We start from the raw sequence: 23,019 nt of genomic DNA, 5'->3' as shown, positions 1-23,019 counted from the left end.
CTTCGTCTTCTTCGTAAGCATCTGCGAAAGTAAGTTTGTAAATTGTTAAATAGTTGGTTATGTAGTTTGTATTTGTTTAGCTGGTTCAATGTATGTGTCGTTGAATTTTAGTTGTGTTGATTGGTTTGGTATATTTGTTTTGAAGTTTATTTGTAAGATTAGACGAAAAGAGAGGTGATCATTAATGATTCATCTTTTTGGGGATTCTTGTTTTTGGTGTTTTGATTGTTTGGGTTATTGTGGTTTCTTTTAAGCTGTAAAATAAAGATTTGTGTAAAATTAAATTGATAAGTAAGGGAGATAAATAGACGACCACAAATCTTGGGTAGGAAATATTTTTGATTATTGATTTTAGCACAATATAGACAGTAATATAAAGGGAATTATGTGTTGATTATTTCTTACGGATCAATGAGGAGACAAATAACTACTTGAGTTGTTTCTTTGGTGAGGTCAGAGCCCCGGACAGAACGGATTTTTCCAACCGCGAGTTTGAATATCAATTATGATATCGAAACATAATATAAACCCAGATGCAATATGATAATATACCTGAGAGGTCTAGGTTTCTGTTCGCAATCACTTGGAGATTGTCAAACAGTCTAATCTTGACTGGAGATTGATCGCAGGAGCACCCGTGATGACTTCATCAATAATGGTTAGTGAGATGAAACAAATGAGAAATGAATGATCAATTATCTTGTACATGTTTGAGCACCTAGCAACCTAAAAACGATCGACTTTCACAATGGAACATGTTTTCAAAGATGGCATATAATGATTAGCACGTCCGACGGGAGTAAACCCATGAACCACGGAATCTGAAAATAATATTATTCAACAAAAAATCAGGAAATCAGTTTAAACAATTATGTTAAATAAGTGTGATAGATCGAAAATTAACTACCTTTTCATCAAGGAAGAGAACCGTGATTCCCACAAACTCTTTGTCTTTCTTAAAATTCATGGAATCCCAGAAACGGAGGAAGCCAGAGGCTATGCTCTGAATACTACGACCAAGATGGAGAGGCTCGAAGGTTGAGTGACGGACGCCGGAACGCCAGAACGCCAGAACGCCGGGACGCCGGTTTGAGGAACTGGAGAGGGAGAGATAAACATTTTCTAGAAGATGGTTAAAGCAAAGAGGAATCAATGAGTTTTGCGGAGGTGCAGATTGAGTTTATCAAAGATGAGAATCATATATATATGGTTTACAGAGGGGCTACAAATTAGGAACATTTATGATCAAGCGATTTAAGATGAGGACATGAAGAGTTCACCGGTGAAAAAAATAGATTACGAACAGACACACGGCGCAACTCTGTAACTCAGATTTGTTTGAGACAATGATGAAAAGAACTCAAACTCATGTTAAACGACAATAGTTTACAATATGAGAAAACTATAATTGTTGCAAACTTGAGTTTTTTCATATAACGTGATGAATCTCATTTAAAAATGAAACCCATAATACACTTGTAGGTCCGACCCTCAGAGGAAGCCGAAGAAGCAAGGGCTTTCGACCTTCATAAATATATATTAGGTTCGGCCATCAATGTACAAAGTACCATTTAGCTTAGTGGTATAAATGTTGGTGTTTATATCTCAATAACCCGAGTTCGAGCCATAAGCTTGACAAATTTTCACAATTTTTAAAAGTGGGACCCACAAAACGCTGACGTGGCGCGCTGAGGAGTGAGCAAAAACTCAACTATTATAATATAAATTTAATGGTTTTTTTTTTAAAGTGACCCGCCTCAGTCCTCAAGGTCATAGATAATGGCGATATGGATGTTTTCTAAAAGAAGACAACACACTACAAGAAAACATTTCTATAACAATGAAGATTTACGAGGAAAATATTTCCTCGTAAATTTACATGGCGTTTACAACAAAATTACGACGAGTCCAAAATTCGTCGTAAACTCCATGTAACTTTACGAGGAAACAGTTTCGTCGTAAAGTCAATGTAAGTTTACGATGAAAGTACGTGGGAAGAGAAATTCATCGTAACCGTTACATCGACATTACGACGAAACATGTTACCGTTATATTTAGGTGAAAACGTGTATTCAATTTGCTTTAACTTACCTAAATTCGTTGTAAATTCATTGTTATATTTCACCTACCAAACTCAAAAATTTCTATATATATATATATATATATATGTCATTTCCCACAATTCTCTTCCTCAGAACACACAAACGAAAACAAAACAAAAAAAATCAGATTTTTTTTTTTCAAAACAAAATCTAAGAAAAAAATTACCGGTGGCGGTAGTATTTACGAGTTACGGAGTTGGATGTATTTGCACAAAGATTCCGACGGGAGGGTGACGAACGCATTTCTGAGCGGGCTAGAGACATTCATGCACCAGGCGGGCTGTACACCGATCACGCAGGTAAGCGGTAAGATGTTATGCCCCAGTCGAAAATGCAAGAATTCAAAATTTACACGTAGTGAAACTGTATGGAAGCATTTAGTAAACAGAGGATTTACACCACAGTACTACATTTGGTATCAACACGGAGAGGGATATGGGGGAAATGAAGCTAGTAGTAGTAATAATAATTTTGAGGATGCTCATCATAATGAAGAACCGAATCATTTGTATAATGAATATAATTATCATCAGGAGGAGCAGATGGTAGATCATGATAGGGTTCAAGATATGATTAGTGATGCATTTTTAGAAACAACTACAACAATAGCTGATGGAACTAGAAATGTAGAAGAACCTAATTTGGATGCAAAAAGGTTTTATGAAATGCTAGATGCTGCAAATCAACCAATCTACACTGGTTGTAGAGAAGGTCTCTCTAAATTATCTCTAGCAGCTAGGATGATGAATATTAAAACGGATCATAATTTACCTGAGAATTGCATGGATGCATGGACGGAGTTGTTTAAAGAGTATTTGCCAGAAGACAACGTGTCTGCTGAATCTTATTAGTTGGGTTGCCTTCGGAGATGATTGATGTTTGCATCGACAACTGCATGATCTACTGGAAGGAAGATGACAAGTTAGAAGAGTGTCAATTCTGCAAAAAACTACGATTCAAACCGCAAGGCCGTGGGAGGAATTTGGTACCGTACCAAAGGATGTGCGGTTTGACTTTTAAATACGTTTAAAAAATATGTTTTTCATTTTCATATTTCGTTTTAAAATTTAAAATATTCTAAATTTTGAATATTAAATATAAAATTAAATTTATTATATATAATATAATAAGAATCGATGTAAACTCCTCGTAAACATTACATGGAGTTTACATCGAAAGTTTACGAGTGATTAACATCGAAAATTTTACGAGGGTTTTACATCGAAACGTTTACGTGGGCTTTACAACAAATTCGTTTACGTGTGCTTTACATCGAATGCATTACGTGGGCTTTACCACGAAGCGTTACGTGTCTTTTACGACGAAACATTTCCTTTCGCTTTACGAGGAATTTATTTCGTCGTAAATGTAACGAGTCATTTATGACGAAACCTCCGTTACGATAGACGTTTAACAACAAAACGTTTTTGGAGGTTAATTCGTCGTAACGCCCTGTTTACGACGAACTAACCTCGAATACTGTACTCGTAAAAGATATGTTTTGTTGCAGTGACAGAAGTTGTTACGTATACCCCCCATCACAATCTTGACAAACATCCCACATAACGATACTTCACATCTTATGTTGGCACTATTTTAATAGATTGGATGGTTAGTTCCACATAAATAGACGGTGTCACACAGTTACGATTTTTGTATGAAAATGTTAAGATTTCCAAATGTAATCGACGTAAACCATAATTAAAGATTCAAAGCCAAAAATGAATAAATGATTTGGGGATGAATGGTGTTTATTAACTGTTGCGTGGCCGAATTTTTCTCTAATTAACGTAATACTTTGGTAAGGCAGATAAAAAAGCATCCTATAATCGCAAAAGAAAAGAAAGTAGGCCAATCTCTATGGAATACGGAAATAAACCTCTTAACTACTGCTTTGATCTCCAATATATAGAGTATCGAGCATTTGTGACGCAGTATAAAACAATGCTGAGTACATAATTAAGTCTACAGTTCCTTTACGATGTAGCTGATCATCATGGTATGTGAAAATATATTAGCCTAAAAGGCTAAAACATAATCAATAAACTCAACATATATCAGACAAAATGATTAGTAGCAACCAGGAGCGGAATCTAGTAAAAAAAGGTGCGGATGCACTTGCCCCCATTAAACTTTTTAATACTATTTGTTAAAGTAAATTTCGGTTGATTGAAGAGACTAAAGCAAATTGTTAGATTAGCTTATTTTTCTATATAGATGTTAAAGTACCTAAAACTAATTAACGTTACATATTTTACACGACAAGACAACATATCTAAAATTTACTTTAAATATGATATTAATATAGATTGATGGATAGTATGTTACTACTGGTAATTTAGTAAATTCGTAAGAAAGGGATGGGTAAATTTGTCAAATAAACTTTATGCTTAAGGCCTACATAAACAACCAACCATTCAACTAAAATCTTTACCGTAGCAAGAAGAACAAAAAAAAAAGCAAAGAAACTCTAAAAAACAGTGAAGATGGCAAGCCAAAATCTTACTGCAACGTTGCTTCTCTTCACCACCTTTCTCTTCATTTTCCGATCAATCTCAGCCGTTCATTCTCCTCCACTACTAAACGCAACAACCAACGATCTAACTTTCATCCGAACAAGCTGCAACGCTACTCTATACCCAGACCTCTGCTTCAACTCTCTCGCCGGCTACGCCTCCGCCGTTCAAAGCAGTCCGGCGAGGCTAACCAAACTAGCTATCGGAGTTACCATTTCAAAAGCTAAATCAACGGCTGTTTTGCTTTCCAAGTTCTCGCGCTCAGCAACCAAAGTCAAAGACTGTGCTTCTTACCTTAAAGACGCACTCGACGAGATGAGAGATTCACTCCGAACACTACGCAACATTAGCCGCGGAGTAGGCATTGGTGCGGCTCCGTCTTCGGTGGAGATGTTTAGGTTCAAGATGAGTGACGTGCAGACGTATATGAGTGCAGCATTGACGTATGAGGATACGTGTACGGACGAATACGAAGAAATGGATGAAGCTGGAGGGACCAAGACGGCTGTTTATGATCGGGTGAATAATCTGAAGAGGTTAACTAGTAATGCTCTTGCGCTTGTTAACAGTTATGCCAATAATGGAGCTCCATGAGATGAGATCATGAAAGAGTTTTGTAACTTTTAATTTAAATGTTTCTTCTGATGATTTTCTTTACTTTGTTAAATATTTCTTTTGATAATTTAATATATTATGGGTTTTAAACTTTTAATTAGGCATGGGTATTCGGGATCCCAATCGGGTTTCGGTTTTATCCATTCGGGTTTCGGTTTTTCGGGTTTATCAAAATCAGCCCCATTCGGATTATATGAAAGTTCGGTTCGGAACCGGTTCGGGTTCTATCGGGTTCGGGTCAGGGTTAGTAAATCTTCAAAGAACCGGTATAACCCATTGTACTTTCGGGTTCGGATCCCAATCGGTTATTCGGTTTAAAAATACCTGATTAATACCTACTTTGTAACCAAAACATAAGTGAAATCGGTTCTTCGGATTTTAAGTACATGATTTATACCTATTTTAATAGTCAAACCATAAGTAAAATTGATTCAAAAATAAGAAAAGTAAACATAGATATTGATAGAAAGAAAACCAAATAAATGAAAGCATAAAACAAAAGCTAAGTTCTCCTAAAATGAAAAACATTATTCAACGAAAACAAAACCAAAATCTAAAAATTTCAAGCTTCAACTGCCACCTTCATATAATAGATAATTATTTTAGAAGGTCAATAATATTTTAAAGTATTTTGGATACATATTAGGAATTAAGATCATGTTTGGTAGAAGTTATTTTTGTGATTTTAAATGTTTCGGGTTCTATCGGATATCCATTTAGGTCCGGGTTCGGTTTAGATAATACCCATAACCCAAAATACCATAACACAAGATCCATTCGGTATTTATGTCGGGTTCAGATTCATTTTTATCGGATCGGATTCGGTTCGGATTTTCGGGTTCAGTTTATTTGCCTAGCCCTACTTTTAATTCTAAATATATCATAGTTGAGTTCAGTGTGGGTTTGGATACAGGTTATATTGCCAGATTTTTCGTGTGATTTATTAGGCAACCTTAGCTATTCATCATGTGAAGTTGTGAACCTATGGATATATTATATATACATATATGCATGGTCAAAATAGTAAAAACAAACTACAGTCGCAGAGTATAAAGCTAACCCTCAGCCTCAGCCTGACTCGTCTTGCTCGTCCGTTTAGCGAAGGCATTTAAGGGTAATGCGAGCCTTTTTAGGGTACTCGAGCAAGGCAAAGACAGAAGACCACCAATAAAGATAATCCCCGCAAGGCCACAAATAAAGCTTATTTCTGCAAAAAAAAAAAAAAAAAAATCACAATAAGGTAAGGCTTATATAGCTAAAAAAAAGATTTGTTGTTAAATCACAATTTAGTAGTGTTATCATGCTCTATGATGTAAAAAGGGGAAATTGTGTTTATCAGCGTTTATCATCATGCATTCTCGAATATTTTCCCTTTTCTGTAAATGTGTTCGAATATCTAAAATTACTTCATGTAACATGTTTTATACGAAAATATATCTCAACATATATACATATGTTATACTATACACATAGATATATGGTTTAAATGAATATAGTTAGGAATAGATCACAATCATATGGAGTGGTTATAAGTTTTGGTGTGTGTTTTTTTCTTCTTTTCTCGATCCATGAAATGAGTACTGACTACTGAGTAGGACATATCGGCAAGACCGAGATGTGTTCATACTTCATACTCGATTCATATATTTTTTGTTAATGGGCCCACTTACTCAAGTCCTTCCAAACCAAAAGAGAAGCAAAACGTCTTCTCTTTTGTTCACGAGATTGCACCGAGTCCCGAATCCACACTGGTTTTGTTCACTACATGCCGGTAATTGTGTGCATATGAAAGAAGATGCCACTGGTTGGTTGTGAGAGGAGATGTTAAGATCGTTGGAACTTGCAAGGCTTATATTATACTTTTAAAACTAGCTTACGTTTATTGTTTCAGTGTTAAGTTTTTTTATATAATTTCCTCTTTTGGGCAGCAGCAGGCTCAAGCATGATTGTTGGTTATTAATATAACAAAACAAAAGAAAATTCCAAGTACTGTTCTTTTTGGTCTCTTCCCTCAAACTGCAAAGAACAAAAAATACCCTTGTGTTTCAAATGACGTGTGTTAGTAATTTCTTTTTTTTTTTTCCCAAATTGAAATTCATTCATACGCAAAATATCAATATTCATACAAAAGCTGGCGACCAAACGAAATAGCCCCAGAACCAATAACCCATAGGAAGCAGCAACTAGAACTCACACTGGAGCGACTCAAACCCACACAGGGGTGACATTACTACATAAGAAAATTCCAAACCCCCCGTGATAATAGTACATTAAGCTTGCAATAACTTCTGAACGAGATTTATCGTTATCACCCTCGGCCAACCAAACGATAACATCAACCTCTACAACACCGAGAGCACACCTCTCCAACCAACGAACCAGACTTTATAACCCGGCAAGATAGATCCACTCTAGCACCACATTCTCTTCCGGATACGGCAGCAACACAACTTCATTGCGTCCAAACTACGCCTCAATAAAAGCCTTACAAAGAACACTCCAATCTCAACAGATCTGGAGATCAACGAGGTCAAGCCCGTCAGCGACCACCGACCACACAACAAAAGGCCGGCAGCTACAAACTGGAATGCGTTCACACCATCATCAAAACCCGAAAACACTACAAGCTTATGACTAAAAATTACCAAAGGGTCCACTAATTTTCTAAGAGAGATAACAGCCAAAAGATATCTAAACTTCATGACACGCACATAATTAAAAATAAAACTAGATCTACTTGCTGGATAAGAAGCCGGAACAGAGCCCACATCCTTCAGAGACCAGATCCACAAGACTCGCTACCACCACCCCCACAACGACCCGATTCAGACGAAGAACCAAGGACGAGTGTTTCACGCGCTTCACGCGCCTACACGAACCGGACCGTGCGGTTAAACGGAGGCGGATAGATCTGAGCCCTCAGGATAGGAAGCCACTGGTAGGGTCGAGAGAGTCACTGCTGCATCATCACCTCTTCAGATCTAGGGCTCAAACACCAACATCAAACCGGAGCTCAAACGGTGGACCGTTGCTTCATCATACAACAAGGAGACCTAGGACCTAACAAAGAAACAGAACACAAGGACAGGCTCAACGCCGTGGCTTGAGAGCCAACGGACGCCGGCCGAGCAAAAACCACCGGCTGAGTTTTCTTCTTCGAGGAGAGAGGAGGGAGCGTTTTTTTTTCTTTTTGTGTGTGTTAGTAATTTCTTCAACATTCAATTTGTTAAATCCTTTTAACAAAATCAAATCAGAAGTTTTTGTTTTTTTTTTCAGCAAGAAAATGAAAAAGACCCAAACTTTATACATGAACAAACACATGCAAAGTCGAATTACATTCTGAAACTGTCATTTTTCTCTACTTAATCCCCATAATTAAAATAAGGGAAGTTGACTAGAATGATTCTAATTAGTTTAGAAATGAATAGAATAACTCTTAAAAAATTAAAATTACTAACAATATTTTTTGGTCAAAAATACCCCTGATTATAGTTATGATCAAAAAGTAATATTACAAAAATGCCATTTAAAATTATAAAAAAAAAATTCGACGGCAGATTTATTTAACGAAAAACAAATCTATTTGAAGATAAATCTGTTAAATTAAACTGTTGTAAAATTTATATCTGCCATGTATTTGATGGCCGAGTTTTCTGTTACGGCAAATGTTTTTAAGCTAGCAGATTTGTGTGGCCGATTTAATAATGTTGAAAGATTTATCTTTAAAACACTACAAAAAAACATACTTAGCGAGGAAATTTAACGAGGAAAAACAATCCTCGTAAATTTACGTCGATTTTACGAGGAACTTACGTGGAAAACTAAAGTCATCGTTATTTCCTCGTAACGTAACGACAAAAGTGTTTCGTCGTAAAGTGGATGTAATTTAACGAGTATTTTACGAGGAAAAACAATTTCCTCGTAAATACGACGTAAACTTTGCGTGTTATTTACGAGGAAATAGTTTACGTGTATTTAGCGAGGAAATTTTGAATCCACCAAGTTAGCTTCCTTCCATACCCTCGGATGAGAGATTCATGTATAAATTGGTTAGCAAAGATCAAAGTTACACCTCGAGGACGAATCATCAGTGGAGAAGAACCACCATTGCAAGAAGAACAGATAAATGAAGTCGAAGAACCTGAACAAGAAATTGATGACATCCTTCTCATTGATGTGCATAATCACGAGTACGAAGATCTTACCGATGATGCCACAGACGAAGCTGTTGAAGACGAGTTTAATGAAAATGATGATGTTTCTAGTGATGACGAGAATGTCGATGTATCTGATTGATGTATTTGTTTTATGAATAAGATGAGGGAGTTTGTTTTATGAATAAGATAATGTGGGGTTTGTTTTATGAATAAGGTAATGTGGGAGTTTGTTTTATGAATAAGCAAATGTGGGAATTGTGGTTTGGAATAGAAATAAAGATGGGGTTTGGAATATATGAAGTAGAAAATAAGGAATATGTGGTTTGGGGTTTCGGATTCTAGAGATTTAAACATAACACTCGTTAATTCCACGTAAGCCAACGAGGAAATAACGACGAAATTTAAAAATAAAGATGGATTTTGGAATATATGAAAATAAGGAATATGGAGTTTGGGGTTTGGAATATGGGGTTTGGGGTTTCGGGTTTCGGGTTTGGGGTTTAGAGGTTTCGGGGTTTGAGGTTTGGGGTTTGGGGTTTCAGGTTTGGGGTTTGGGGTTTGGGGTTTGGGGTTTGGGGTTTGGGGTTTGTGGTTTGGAGGTTTCGGGGTTTGAGGTTTGGGGTTTTAGGTTTAGGGTTTGGGGTTTGGGGTTTGGGGTTTGGAGGTTTCAGATTTTTGGGATTTAAACATAATACTCGTTAATTCCACGTAAGCACAAATCGTCGTAAAGACCACATATAAGAAATCGTCGTAAATTCCACGTAGGCAGAAATCGTCGTAAAGACCCCGTATAAGAAATCGTCGTAAATTCCACGTAGGCAGAAATCGTCGTAAATACCTAGTAAGCCAACGAGGAAATAACGACGAAATTTAAAAATAAAGATGGAGTTTGGAATATATGAAAATAAGGAATATGGAGTTTGGGGTTTGGAATATGGGGTTTGGGGTTTCGGGTTTCGGGTTTCGGGTTTAGAGGTTTCGGGGTTTGAGGTTTGGGGTTTGGGGTTTCAGGTTTGGGGTTTGGGGTTTGGGGTTTGGGGTTTCAGGTTTGGGGTTTGGGGTTTGGGGTTTGGAGGTTTCGGATTTTAGGGATTTAAACATAATACTCGTTAATTCCACGTAACCACAAATCGTCGTAAAGACCACGTATAAGAAATCGTCGTAAATTCCACGTAGGCAGAAATCGTCGTAAAGACCACATATAAGAAATCGTCGTAAATTCCACGGAGGCAGAAATCGTCGTAAATATCTCGTAAGCTAACGAGGAAATAACGACGAAATTTAAAAATAAAGATGGAGTTTGGAATATATGAAAATAAGGAATATGGAGTTTGGGGTTTGGAATATGGGGTTTGGGGTTTGGGGTTTAGAGGTTTCGGGGTTTGAGGTTTGGGGTTTAGGGTTTCAGGTTTGGTGTTTGGGGTTTGGGGTTTGGGGTTTGGAGGTTTCGGGGTTTGAAGTCTGGGGTTTGGGGTTTCAGGTTTGGGGTTTGGGGTTTGGGGTTTGGGGTTTAGGGTTTGGGGTTTGGGGTTTGAGGTTTGTAAGTTTCGGATTTTAGGGATTTAAACACGTAAGCAGAAATCGTCGTAAAGACCACGTTGGATGAAATCGTCGTAAATACCTTGTAAAAAGATTTAAACATAACACTCGTTAATTCCACGTAAGCAGAAATCGTCGTAAATACCTCGTAGTGTAAAAACTACAAAAAAGGGAAAATGATAAAAATACCAGATTAACATGTGGCAAGACTTCCAGCAATTATAATACGTAAGTCTCGCCCACATGAATTCTAATATCTTATCATTTTCCTATTTTTTTCAAATATTTATAATTTGAATAGGATTTTACTCAGAAATGTGATTTCAGATAGGATGTGATTTGGGAGTTTGTGTGTGGTTTGAGAATAAGAGTTGTGAGTATATTTATAGGAAAGCAAGGCTCGTTAATTTCACGTAAGCAAAATCGTCGTTAATACCTTGTATATAAAAACACGGGCCTTTGCGATTCCTCGTAATTTCCTCGTATTGAAAAACACGGGCCTTTGTAACTTCTCGCTATTTCGTCGTAATTTTACGACGAATTTGCGACGATATGTAATCTTATATATACCCCCGAGCGCTCACTCTTTCTTTCCTCTCTACTTCCTCTCCACCTCCTCTCCATTTCGTAGCAATGGTAAGTCTCTCTAATTCCTCTCTAATTTGGTTAGTTTAGGATAGATTAGGTGGTTAGTATAGAGAATTTAGATAGGTTTACGGATTTTATGTTATTTAGTGTTCATTAGGTGGATAATGTTGAGAAATATACTATTGATGTTAATTTTAAAAATTTAATTGGGCCTTGGGGATCACTGAGAGGGTGAGGAAGAAGTTTAACGCGAAGGCGAAAGTTCGCTTGGTGGACACGGTCTCCAACTGGAAGGGTGACTGGATCGTGAAGGGGTATGAGCGTGGCAAACCCGCTGAGCTCACCACGGATGTGTGGGATGACCTCATCCGTTATTGGCGCCTTCTTGATTTCATTAGAATCGCCCAGGCTTGCTCTAACTCCCGTAACACGGTCGATGAGCACGGAAACGGGCCGATGCTTCACACTACGGGCCAAAAACCCCACGCCGGTGTCCGTTTGGAAATGGTAATTAAATATTTTATTAAATAAATTTTTTAATATATATATTTTTATTCTAACTTTCTTAAATGTTTTTTAGGCCAAAGAGACGAGACATCTCCCGTCTCTTATGGAACTTTAAGAGAGGACCCACAAGAACAAGGCGGGCGTATTTGTAGATGGCAAGTCCGAGCAAATCTACAACGACGTGGTTGCTCGGGTTGAAGACCGCCAGACTCAGCTGACCCAGCAGTCTACCGACGGATTACCCGTCACCTTATCCACACTTGAAGTGGATAAGATTTACGAGGAGATAAATTTTCAAAAATTTTAATTTTTTATTATTCATTTAATATAACTTTAAATTTTTACTAACAATATTTATTTTTTGTTTTTCAGGTTGTCCCTAAAAAAAAGGGACGGACGTTGGGTATTGGTTCCGTCAACGATGTTCCGAGAGCGACATCGTTTTATGGTCAGCGACGGGATGATGAAGTCACTGAGCTGCGTAGAGAGTCCGCTCAGCTGCGTAACAAAATCTCGTATGGATGGAGTCGAGGGCTTCTTGGACGTTATAGCGGCCACAAATCCGGAATGGGAGTCCATGTTGAGGAACATGCGACAACAACATCCCATTCAAGGCGAGTCATCCGACGTACATAACGAGGCGGATGTTACGAGGAGGAGTGATGAATTCTACCAGGCGATGAACGATCCTTAGTTTTTTTTTTCCGGTTGTTGTATTATAAATTCAAAACTTATTTATATATAAAATATTTTCATATTGATTTATTTTTATTTTAAATTTTAATTTTATTAATAAATTAAATAATTTTAGTTATTTTTTAATTATATTTTTAAATTCTGTAAAATAATAAAAACGAAGTAAATTCGTAGCTAAGGTACGACCTATTTACGTGGAAACCTTACGAGGAAATAACGAAAAATAATAAACGAGTATTTTACGAGAAAACATTTACGAGGAAATAACGAGGAATGATAAACGAGTATTTTACGAGGAAAAACTTTAAAGGTATTTACGTGTAGTTTACGAGGAACTTGTTTCGAGGTATTTACGAGGAAATATAGCGACCTCCTTACGTGGAATGTTGACGTGGTCTTTACGACGAAATGATCTACTTCGTCTTTACGACGAAATATATTCCTCGCTACGTTACGACAAATTAGCGAGGAAATATGTGTTACGACAGATGAGTAACGAGCAAACGTGGTTCCTCGCTAATTCGTCGTAAAGCCTCTTTTACGACGAACCACGAGGAAAACTGCACTCGTTAAGATTATGTTTTCTTGTAGTGAAAGTCTGTCATATGTAGTAACCGATTTGTTGAAGTTATCAGTTTTTTTTGGAAGTAGTCAGAGTTTTTCAACAGATATGTTTATCGGTAATAGACATAAATTTTCATGAAAGATATGTGTACCCGATTTAAATTTGCGATCAACTTTTGTATACACTTGGTGGCAGATTTGTTTTATTACTGTCTTTGGCGGCAGACTTTTGTGATAAATTTTAATTACTAGAGTGGCTAAATTCAAATAATTTCGATTTAATCCCTTAATCTAAATTGGATCCGGGTTTAGATTGATTGAATTCGGTTTTAATTAATTTTGAAATTTGGTTTTCAATTATTTTCGGTTTAAATTAAGTTATACCAATTTAGAACCTTGGTTTAAACTAATAGATTAGGAAATCTCAATTTAATTAGGTTTTACGTTCTTTGTCGTCTTCTTCTTGTTACCTTTCACTGAACAAAACGTGGTCCACTTTCATGGTGATTTACAACTGCATCTTTTAATTCATATTGACGGAGTGAGTTATGGAAAACATAATTCTCGTATGTGGGAAGTGGAAAGTTGAGAAAACGAAGTGGTTATTTGAAGTAGATAATGAGCGAGGGAGCATATTGGTTGCTGCTAATGAAGACACTCGATTTGAAGATTTTGTGAAAATCATACTTGAGGATTACGGAGTAGATTTTGCAGAAAACGATTTGGACCTGAGGTACGTTTTGCCGAAGCGGAATCTACAAAAACAAAGCAACGATACACCACCTGTGAAAATAGGAAACGATCGGCAGTTTCATGCATTCTTGGGTCTTTGCAAAGTTGAGAATGTTCGAGTATGTGTAGAGTTTAAAGTGAAAAAAAATGTTGGGGAAAGAGCTGTCGAAGATCAGAAACAACCCTTAGAAAGAGATGACCTGTTGTGTGAAGACGAAGAAGATACAGACGAAGAGGGTGATCGATTTGATTACTGTGATGATTCTGATGGAGCGACATCCGATGATGAAAACTTTTCCACATACGGTCTTCCACCAAACCATGTAGAAGAAGCCTCGGGATCTTGCACCAATATGATTTATGCTAGACTCCTTAAAACACAAGAAAGTGAGTCTCCAAAGAGTATTGATGATTTGCGCTCATTCAAATTTGCAGTGGGGCAAAGTTACGATTCAAAAGATGAATTGGAGACACGTCTGAAGATACATTCGGTTGTCAAACGTTTCGATTTTGATGTGGATAGATCTACAACAAAATTGTTCCGTGTTAAATGTTGGTTAGCAGGTTGTACGTGGAATCTTAGAGCTTCCCCAGTAGGTGAGTCTTCAAAGTTTACTATCCGAGTATATGTAGATGAACATACCTGCTCTGTAACAGAACGTTCATCTCGTTCCCGACAAGCTACCCCTGAAATTCTTGGACTCTTGTACAAAGACTATGTTGGTGGGGTTGAATCATCTGTTTTGCCACGTCATGTTTCTAGTGCTATGAATTTGAGCTTTGGAACCAAGGTCGACTACATTTACGCATCTAATATAGTTTCTTGTCTGACCTTTACTTCTTTTTAAATGGGTTACTGTTTTTGTATAATGCAGATGGATTACTGGAAAGCTCGCCGTACACTTCTAGCTGCTAGAGATCTCGTAATGGGTTCTTCAGAGAATGGATATCAGGAATTACCTACTTACCTGCAGATGATTAGAATGTCAAATCCAGGAACTTTAACTCAACTGGAAGTTGATACAAAAAAACAGATTTAAATACTTATTCCTTGCATTCGGCGCTAGCATTGCTGGCTTTCCATTTATGAGGAAGGTTGTGGTGGTTGATGGAACGTTTTTGCAAGGAAAATACAAAGGAACGCTTCTGATTGCAACATCACAGGATGGTAATTTTCAAATCTTTCCAATTGCGTTTGCTGTGGTTGACACAGAGAATGATGAATCATGGACATGGTTTTTCCGCCAACTCAGCCGTGTGATACCAGATGATGCAGGATTGGCGTTAATCTCTGACAGGCACAAGTCAATAGAGAAAGCTATTGCAGTGGTATATCCATTGGCAAGCAGGAGAATTTGCACATACCACTTATATAAAAACATCTTGTTACGATTCAGAGGGCGTGATTTGTTTGGATTGGTCAAAAGAGCCGCCTACTGTTTTAGGTTAACTGAATTTCAAGCAACTTTCGAGAGAATCGAAGAGTTAAATCCAGATTTGCATGCTTACTTGGAACGTGCTGATGTACGTAAGTGGGCACGAGCTCATTTTAGAGGTGATAGATATAATCTCCTTACAAGTAACATAGCTGAATCCATAAACAAAGCTTTGTCGGGTGCTAGAAACTTGCCCATTGTTCACCTTTTGGAGTCAATCCGATTAATGATGACACGCTGGTTTGCAACAAGAAAATATGATGCTGAGTTGATGAAGACCTCTCTGACGCGTGGTGTAGAGAAGGTGTTGGAGGTAATATATTTGAATCAGGTTATTTGTTTCGTTAGACTTTTTTCTAATATTTAAAGCTGTAACATTTGCAGGGCAGGATACCTATTTCTAATGTACTAAAGGTTCAAGCAATAGACAGCCATCAATCACAAGTGACAGGAGTCTCATCATTACATGTTGTAAATCTGACTGAGAAGACATGTTCTTGCCGTAGATTTGATTTGGAGAAGCTACCATGTGCCCATGCTATAGCTGCCGCGGAAGCTAGAAAGATATCACGTATATCACTTTGTCACCGTTACTATCGGAAGCAGTACCTTTACAATGCATATTCCAATGCAGTTATGCCGAAAGATGATGCTGTTCCAATTCCAGATGAAGTTGCAAAGAAAATCTGTTTACCACCTGATGTCCGTCAACCACCAGGAAGACCAAAAAAATCAAGACATAAATCTATTTTGGAGAAAGTTGCAGATAAAAAACGGCCAAGGAAGGAACACACATGTAGAATTTGTAACCAGACGGGACATAATTCTAAAACATGTCCTTTTAAGTGATTTTTTTGATCTAGGTTAGTGCTACATTCAGTGGTATAATCTTTGGTGTTGCTTTACTTTTGCACTTTGATATTTGGTGTTGCATTACTTTTGCACTTTGATCTTTGGTGCTGCACTACTTTTCATTTACTTTGATGCTTTAATCATTAGTTTCTGATTGCCATAATATTATGCAAGGCTTATCAAGTTATACACAATACGATAAAAACTGAAATACTACAAGTACTAAAATAAAATCATCCAAATTATACATAATACGACAAGTATTGAGATACTACAAAAAAAAATCATCCAAGTTATACATAATACGACAACAGACAGCAACATTTAAATCGATCCTTCAGCATCAACCTCTGCAACCTCTTCATAGATCTCAGCTGCCAACTTCATTCTTTGTGCTGGTATGATCTCATCACTTAAGCCATGAAAAGTACATCCAATAGCCAGACATTCAATGTACTTCAAAGAGTACACACCACAATCTCCTGGGTCATCATTCCGGGGAACATTCTTGGGCCTACGTAAGGCAAACTGCTGCTCGGACTTCTTTCCTTTTGTTGGAGGCAGCATCTTGTTAAGAATCAAAGGAATCATTTTCGTGAATGGCCTGCACTCTTCCTGCAGGTCCTTATGAGCCTTCACCACATCCGGAATACAATCATATACATAGATTGTTGACTTAAGTAAATCAATGTGTAGAGCAACCCAGTGGTTTCCATTAATATTGTGGCAGAGGAACAAGCTGTCAACATCTTTAAACCACTTCTTACCAGTCACAAACTGCTCCGGGTATTCTCCATTGAAAGCCTTGCTGTACATATCTGACAACTCAATTGAGTTCTTGTCCTGTTTCTCAAAGTCATTAACCCATGATTTCACAAACCACCGATCTAGAAATGCAATTCGACGGGAGGCATATGGAGATGAGGATTGCATGGAACGTCTGTGAAACATGAGCATTGCTGCGGCAAGGTGCTGTAAAAATAAAAACAACTACTTAAAATCTGTAAGCCATTACTCTAGTGAAGCCACATAATCAGATTAGAAAAACTCACTGAATCACACAGCCAGCCGTAATTTTCAGTTGGCCAGACATTTCTTGGCACCATTATCTTTAAGTAAAACTTAGCGCTAAACTCACCATAGCCAGATTCCTCTTGGGCCCTAAAATGAAAAAAAAAACAGAGCAATCAAGCACCATATATATGAAGATAAGATGGAAGATAATAAGCAAGAGAAGACACTTACAAATCTCGCTTAATGAAGTCCATAACTTTCGTCAATTTCTGTGACTCGACCTTAGCAAATGGGTCATAAGACACAGTAGATGGAGTGACACCAGTGATTATACGCTTGACAGTTGAATCCCCTACGAACGGCCATTACTGAGTCTTCGTCAAATGGGGTTTTCTTCTACGTGTCGGCTCCTCCAAAATTGAAGTAAGTGCTTCGATCGCTTCTCTACACTTTTCACTCTTTTCCCACTGCAAATGCTGCTGCCAGTCTTTTGAAGAGATGGATATGTCATTCAGTTCTGGGATGACAATTGCTTTTTCCTTCTTCACTTTCTTCAGTGGCACTTCGTCTTTCTTTCCTTTCTTTTTCACATCAATGGTCTTACACACCTTCGTCTCCATAGCCTTACTTGTTTTTTTCTCCTTCTTAACAACACACTGAATTGGTAAACCATCTTGTGAATTTATCTTCTTCTCAATCATCCATGACTGTGTAGTAGAATACAAGTGTTAGTGATATTAATTAAGAAAATAACAAACAAGAACAGTCTCAGAAAACATACCAAGGCATTGCTAGAATCATCATCCTCTTCTTGCGCAATGGAGTTGTGATCATTGGAGTTAGCCACATCAGTATGAATGTTTACATAAGGAGACTCTTTCAGATTCTTTATGTCTTCCACCAACATGGCAATCTTCTCCATCATCTCTTTCTCATATAAACCGACCTTAGCATCCACTTTAGCTTGTATGGTTGCATCCAGTTTCTCGCTAACCTTGTCAGCTACATTAACATCTATTCCATCTATTTTTGCACTAAGGTTCTTAACCGATTCAACCAACCCAAGTATAGCGATGTTGTGAGCTACAACCTATAAGCAATTCACAGACCAAAAGACCAGTTCAGCCACATGTCAAAAATAACAGGTTTTGATACTTATTCATTCAGATAGCTACATACCATATCTGATGCGTGACAACCATCAACATGCGCTTTGTCCTTCTTTCGCTTAGTAGAAGTACCAACATCAATGGTATCTGGAACAACAGGTGGATCCACAATATTTTTTCTCTTCTTGGATTTGGTAGCAGCCATTACTTCCCAAAGCTTTTCATCAAGCTGACCTTTGAGGATGTCCTGAATCATGTTATCTAGCTCAGTAGACACTTTATGATCTTCCCACTTCGGATATCTATCCTCTATTGCTTTGACAACCATGTGCCTCACACGAATCTGTGTAATAATATACATGATTAGTAAAAAGTTAAATTTTAATTTGATGATAAAAAAATAATACTTCTCTTCATACCTTCCCATGATTTCGCTTTTCTTGGGCACAGAAATCTGAAAAGTTGATACGCGGACGAGACCCCAGCCATGACAGAAGAGGGACATCAGCTCCTTCTATCCGGTTCCCAAATTTCTCTCCTAGACCAGGGACAGACTCAAAAATCCATATTAAGAGAACATGAACACAACCATGAAGTGTGTAACTCTTCTTTCTTTCATATGTGAGTACTTTAATAGACTCAAGAAGGCTGGTAAATCCTACACGACCCCATGGATATCTCTGGAAAGCTTCTGGGTCCATCACCCTTTTAGCACATTGCAAAGGGATTCTACTGTTGCTCGAAATTCCAAAAATCCCAATGCATAGCAGACACAACAAACCTACCATCAATTGATTCTCTCGAGACCAATTTCTGCAAATAGTTAAAACGGCTTGTAGCTCTTTCAATGTAGGACCTTTTAAAGTCGGAACTTTCATGTCCAGCCAAAAACTTTCATGCTCCACATCCCAAATCTCATCCTTATCGAAAGGATCACAATTTAGTCCTGTAATTTCTTCAAACTCATATAGAGAGAACCGCAACGACATAGAATCTATCAACGACCACATCTCATGACTGCTCTCTATGGCCAATTGATTGACAAGAAAATGGTGAACGCAAGAGGCAGACCAAGTGTATTCCAACTCTTTCAGCTTCACAATCACTCCAACAGCTGATTCCCTCAAGTCAGACACAACATCATCCCCAACAGATTCTAGCACGGTTTGAACGGTGGCCAAGAAACAACTATGGTTCATGCTCCTACTCTGAATTGGGGTTTTGCCAACATCATAGAGACGACGAGGATACTTTGAACCCGAAGAAGAAGCCATACTTGTAAAAAAAAATTGGAAACAAAGAAATGAGAAATAGAGAAATCGAGTAGCACAATTGATGTTTTAATTTTCAGTCGATTAACATAGATTTCGTACTAACGTACAATAGTTTATAGAGAAACAGAGAAAACCCAAATCAATTTTCGAAATTGGAAATTAGGGATTTCGAATTGGGAATTAGGGATTTTGAATTGGGAATTAGGGTTTTACAATTTAACATGCAATCAATCAATCTATGCAAAAAAAGAACTTCAAATAGCATAGATTATGTCTTACAGAATCAAGTAACTCGATTTATGGTGGAGGACCGATTTGAAATCGAGTTATTTTGTCTCACCGATGACAGAGACGAACTCAATGGAGATGTGGAGGAAAACGGAGTTGAAGAAGATTAAAGGTGGAAATAGAAGCGATGAAGGTTGAATGGAGATGGAGATGGTGGCGTCGAAGATTGGTAGGAGATGAAGATGGAAGAGTGTCGTGAGGAAAAAGATCCGACAGGTTTCTTTGTTTCCTTTTTTTTAATTATAATGTATGTATTTTTATTAATAAATTATAATAAGTAAATGTGTTTAGAAGGATGGTATTTTAGTAATTTTGTATGTGTTGCCATTTATTCTAGTATTTACAAAAGGGAATTATAAGAGTCATTCTAGTATTTAGTAACATGATTAGAGTCATTCCAAGTAATTAGCACTTAAAATAACACAAAAAGTTTCTAATCAAAACGTAAGCTGGAGAGTAACTCTGACAACCAGCAGGGACCATCACATGTTATGGCCTTCCACGCCCTCGACGCTCACCGTTATTAGCTTCACCCGTCGCCGCATCTTTAACCGTCTCTGAATCGGTCTTCTGCTTCTTCGGTGGTCGTGGGGCCTTTGTTTTCTCCTCAGTCAAGTCCAGCTCCGACTAAGAATCCTTCGACTTAGAAGGACGACCTCTAGGCCTTGGTGTGGGAGCTGGGACCACCGCCACGTGGCTTGAATCTCCCTCGGGTTTCGGTTTAGGAGGACGGCCACGGCCACGGTTAGGAGGAGCATTTGGATTTGGCTTCATGTAATTGTTTTTCACAATCACGATCTGCCCAGACTGTTTCATCCAGTTGAGATGGTAGTTGAGAAGCGTCAGGTGGGACGGTGGCAAAGTGATCTGAGTTGAGTCGATGTGCTTTACGATCGCCGTTTTGTTGCATCCGTTCGTCGCTTCGATCGCGTCCATGATCATCTGAAAACCAACAAAGAAAAAACGATTCAGATCAACCGAGGAAACATAATTTCAAGATCTGAGACGGTGAAATTAGGTAATACTTGAGGGTACGGTGGGAGAGAGAAGGGCAGCTCTTGTAGCTGCGGCGGATGGTCATCTGTTGGAGTTTGTTGAAGATCAACCCCGTTCTCCATCCTCACGTCAAAAACAGGGCAAGGAAAGAAAGAGTACTGCTCTGCTGCCTTGTAATTTTTAATAAAAAAGAATGTTTTGTTTTGGAAAGCTGATCGGACGGTTAGCGTTTGAGTATTAGGAACGTTTATCTAACGGTTTAGGAATGTTATCACACAGGATTGCTGACTTGGCTGGAGCCGATAACTGATAACTTTTGTGTATTTACGGTACTACCCCATATTTTGAAACTTTTAACTCGACGCGTTTCCTATGAAGTAGGAAAAAAAGAAACCTCGAGACACGTCATATCGGTTCAAGTTGATGGAACTTAAGTTTCTCAATTTTCTTTTAACGACGATCCATCAAACATTCAACGGAGTGCTTACATGCTGAATGATATAAGAAAAATTTTGCGGGTGGAAATCATCAAGTCCGGCGACAGAGTTTGAGCAAATCGAAGATTTACCAACGGTGTTGTGGCAAAAGTTCCCCATCTCACGAGGACAACACGTGTTTGTCCGTACACAGAATGGAAGGCGCGTAGCAAGCCACTGTGGCACTTGAAGTGGTTACCAAAACCAGCATACTGGGTTTGGGCTAATCTTGGACTTTTACTATATAGAGATTCAAGCCACGTGACAAAGAAAGTCATCTAGTCAACCGACCGCGTACTGTTACGAGGTCCAAATGGGGATCAAGACGTTGTTTACTATCATCTGAAAAACTCTACCACCCGCTTCCCCTTCCCCTTCCCCTTCGTGTTTGAAAAGACGTTTGTTAATAATTTCTCCATCATTCATTCCTTTTTATAAAATCAGATTGTTTTTTTTTTTCAGCAAGAAGAGGATAAAGATTAAAGACCCAAACTTTATACATGTACCGCATGCAAAGTCCAAACGTCATTTTTCTCTAATCAACCCCCTAAAACTAAAACAACACAAAAAGTTTGTAATCTAAGCTTATTCGGTAAGCAAGGTGGATAGTAATTTGAGTTTCACTTTCCGTGGCCTTCCAGGCTCTCGACGCACACGCTCCGTCATAGCCTTGAACCATCTTCTCCTTCTTCGGTGGTCGTCCTCGTGGTCTCCCGGAAACACTCGGTGGTACCTCTGTTTTCTCCTCCGTCAAGTCCGCCCCTGAAAAAGAATCATTCGACCTAGAAGGACGACCTCTAAGCCTCAGCGAAGAAGAAACCGAGGGAGACGTGACCGCCACGTGTCTTGAATCTCCCTGAGGTTTGGGCTTTGGATCTGGTTTCATGTAATTGTTTTTCACAATCACGATCTTCCCCGAATGTTTCATCTGGTTGAGATGGTAGTCGAGCAGCGTCAGGTGAGAGGGTGGTAAATGTGTCTGTGTTGTCTCGATGTGCTTTAAAATCGCCGTTTTGCTACATCCCTTCGCGTCGTTAGACGCTTCAATCGCTTCCATGATCATCTGAAAACCAAAAAACAAAAAAAAAACACGTTTCAGATCTACCAAAGAAACAAGTTCAAGATCTGAGCCGGTGAAGTAAGATAATACCTGATGGTACGGTAGGAGAGAGAAGAGAAGCTCTTGTATCTGCGGCGGATGTTCCACCATTGTTGGAGTTTGTTGAATATCAAGCCCATTCTCCATCGTCACGTCAAACACGACTTCGGACAGTGTGAGGAAATTTGAAAGAAGAGAGACTACTGTTGCATGAATGGCACCTGTAGCTGAGAAGCTGGGTTCATTTAATGTTTTTGTTATGAAAAGCTGATCGGACGGCTAGGGTTCACGAACGTTGATCTAACGGTTGAGAGATGTTATCCCACAGGATTGCTGACCTCGTCATTTGTCAGGAATATTCAGTGTAAGCTCTTTGGCTTGGACAGGCCTTAATGAAGTCGATAACTGATAGCTTTTGTGAATTTACGTATTCCTTACTTAAAAACTTTATAAATTTGA

The 23,019-nt window shown here is 38.2% G+C and overlaps 4 protein-coding genes across 4 annotated transcripts; 1 reads left to right on the top strand and 3 right to left on the bottom strand.

The window, feature by feature from the left end:
• Nucleotides 1–4,513: 4,513 nt before the first annotated feature.
• LOC106404731 (pectinesterase inhibitor 11-like) lies at nt 4,514–5,330 on the top strand. The gene has a single exon (XM_013845415.3). It carries the CDS (start codon nt 4,589–4,591, stop codon nt 5,210–5,212), a length of 624 nt encoding a protein of 207 aa, XP_013700869.1. The 5' UTR covers nt 4,514–4,588; the 3' UTR covers nt 5,213–5,330.
• An 11,175-nt stretch (nt 5,331–16,505) lies between these two features.
• Nucleotides 16,506–20,231, bottom strand: LOC106376718. Its single transcript, XM_022696988.2, has 7 exons — nt 19,981–20,231; nt 18,847–19,702; nt 18,498–18,770; nt 18,100–18,408; nt 17,550–18,025; nt 17,357–17,465; nt 16,506–17,276 (listed from the first exon to the last, which is right to left on the bottom strand). The coding sequence occupies exons 2-5, from the start codon at nt 19,699–19,701 to the stop codon at nt 17,684–17,686; spliced, it is 1,779 nt and encodes a 592-aa protein (XP_022552709.1). The 5' UTR covers nt 19,702; nt 19,981–20,231; the 3' UTR covers nt 16,506–17,276; nt 17,357–17,465; nt 17,550–17,683.
• Nucleotides 20,232–20,290: 59 nt separating this feature from the next.
• LOC106428025 (HMG-Y-related protein A-like) lies at nt 20,291–21,196 on the bottom strand. Its single transcript, XM_048748304.1, has 2 exons — nt 21,015–21,196; nt 20,291–20,931 (listed from the first exon to the last, which is right to left on the bottom strand). The coding sequence occupies exons 1-2, from the start codon at nt 21,105–21,107 to the stop codon at nt 20,617–20,619; spliced, it is 408 nt and encodes a 135-aa protein (XP_048604261.1). The 5' UTR covers nt 21,108–21,196; the 3' UTR covers nt 20,291–20,616.
• Nucleotides 21,197–21,446: 250 nt separating this feature from the next.
• Nucleotides 21,447–22,961, bottom strand: LOC106374777 (HMG-Y-related protein A-like). Its single transcript, XM_013814726.3, has 2 exons — nt 22,612–22,961; nt 21,447–22,524 (listed from the first exon to the last, which is right to left on the bottom strand). The coding sequence occupies exons 1-2, from the start codon at nt 22,705–22,707 to the stop codon at nt 22,015–22,017; spliced, it is 606 nt and encodes a 201-aa protein (XP_013670180.1). The 5' UTR covers nt 22,708–22,961; the 3' UTR covers nt 21,447–22,014.
• Nucleotides 22,962–23,019: the final 58 nt, after the last annotated feature.

The sequence above is a fragment of the Brassica napus genome, chromosome C2 (genome assembly GCF_020379485.1).
Source record: "Brassica napus cultivar Da-Ae chromosome C2, Da-Ae, whole genome shotgun sequence".
Taxonomy (NCBI): domain Eukaryota; kingdom Viridiplantae; phylum Streptophyta; class Magnoliopsida; order Brassicales; family Brassicaceae; genus Brassica; species Brassica napus.
Note: the sequence above shows the minus strand (reverse complement) of the source record. Positions and strands in the feature narration are given on the sequence as shown.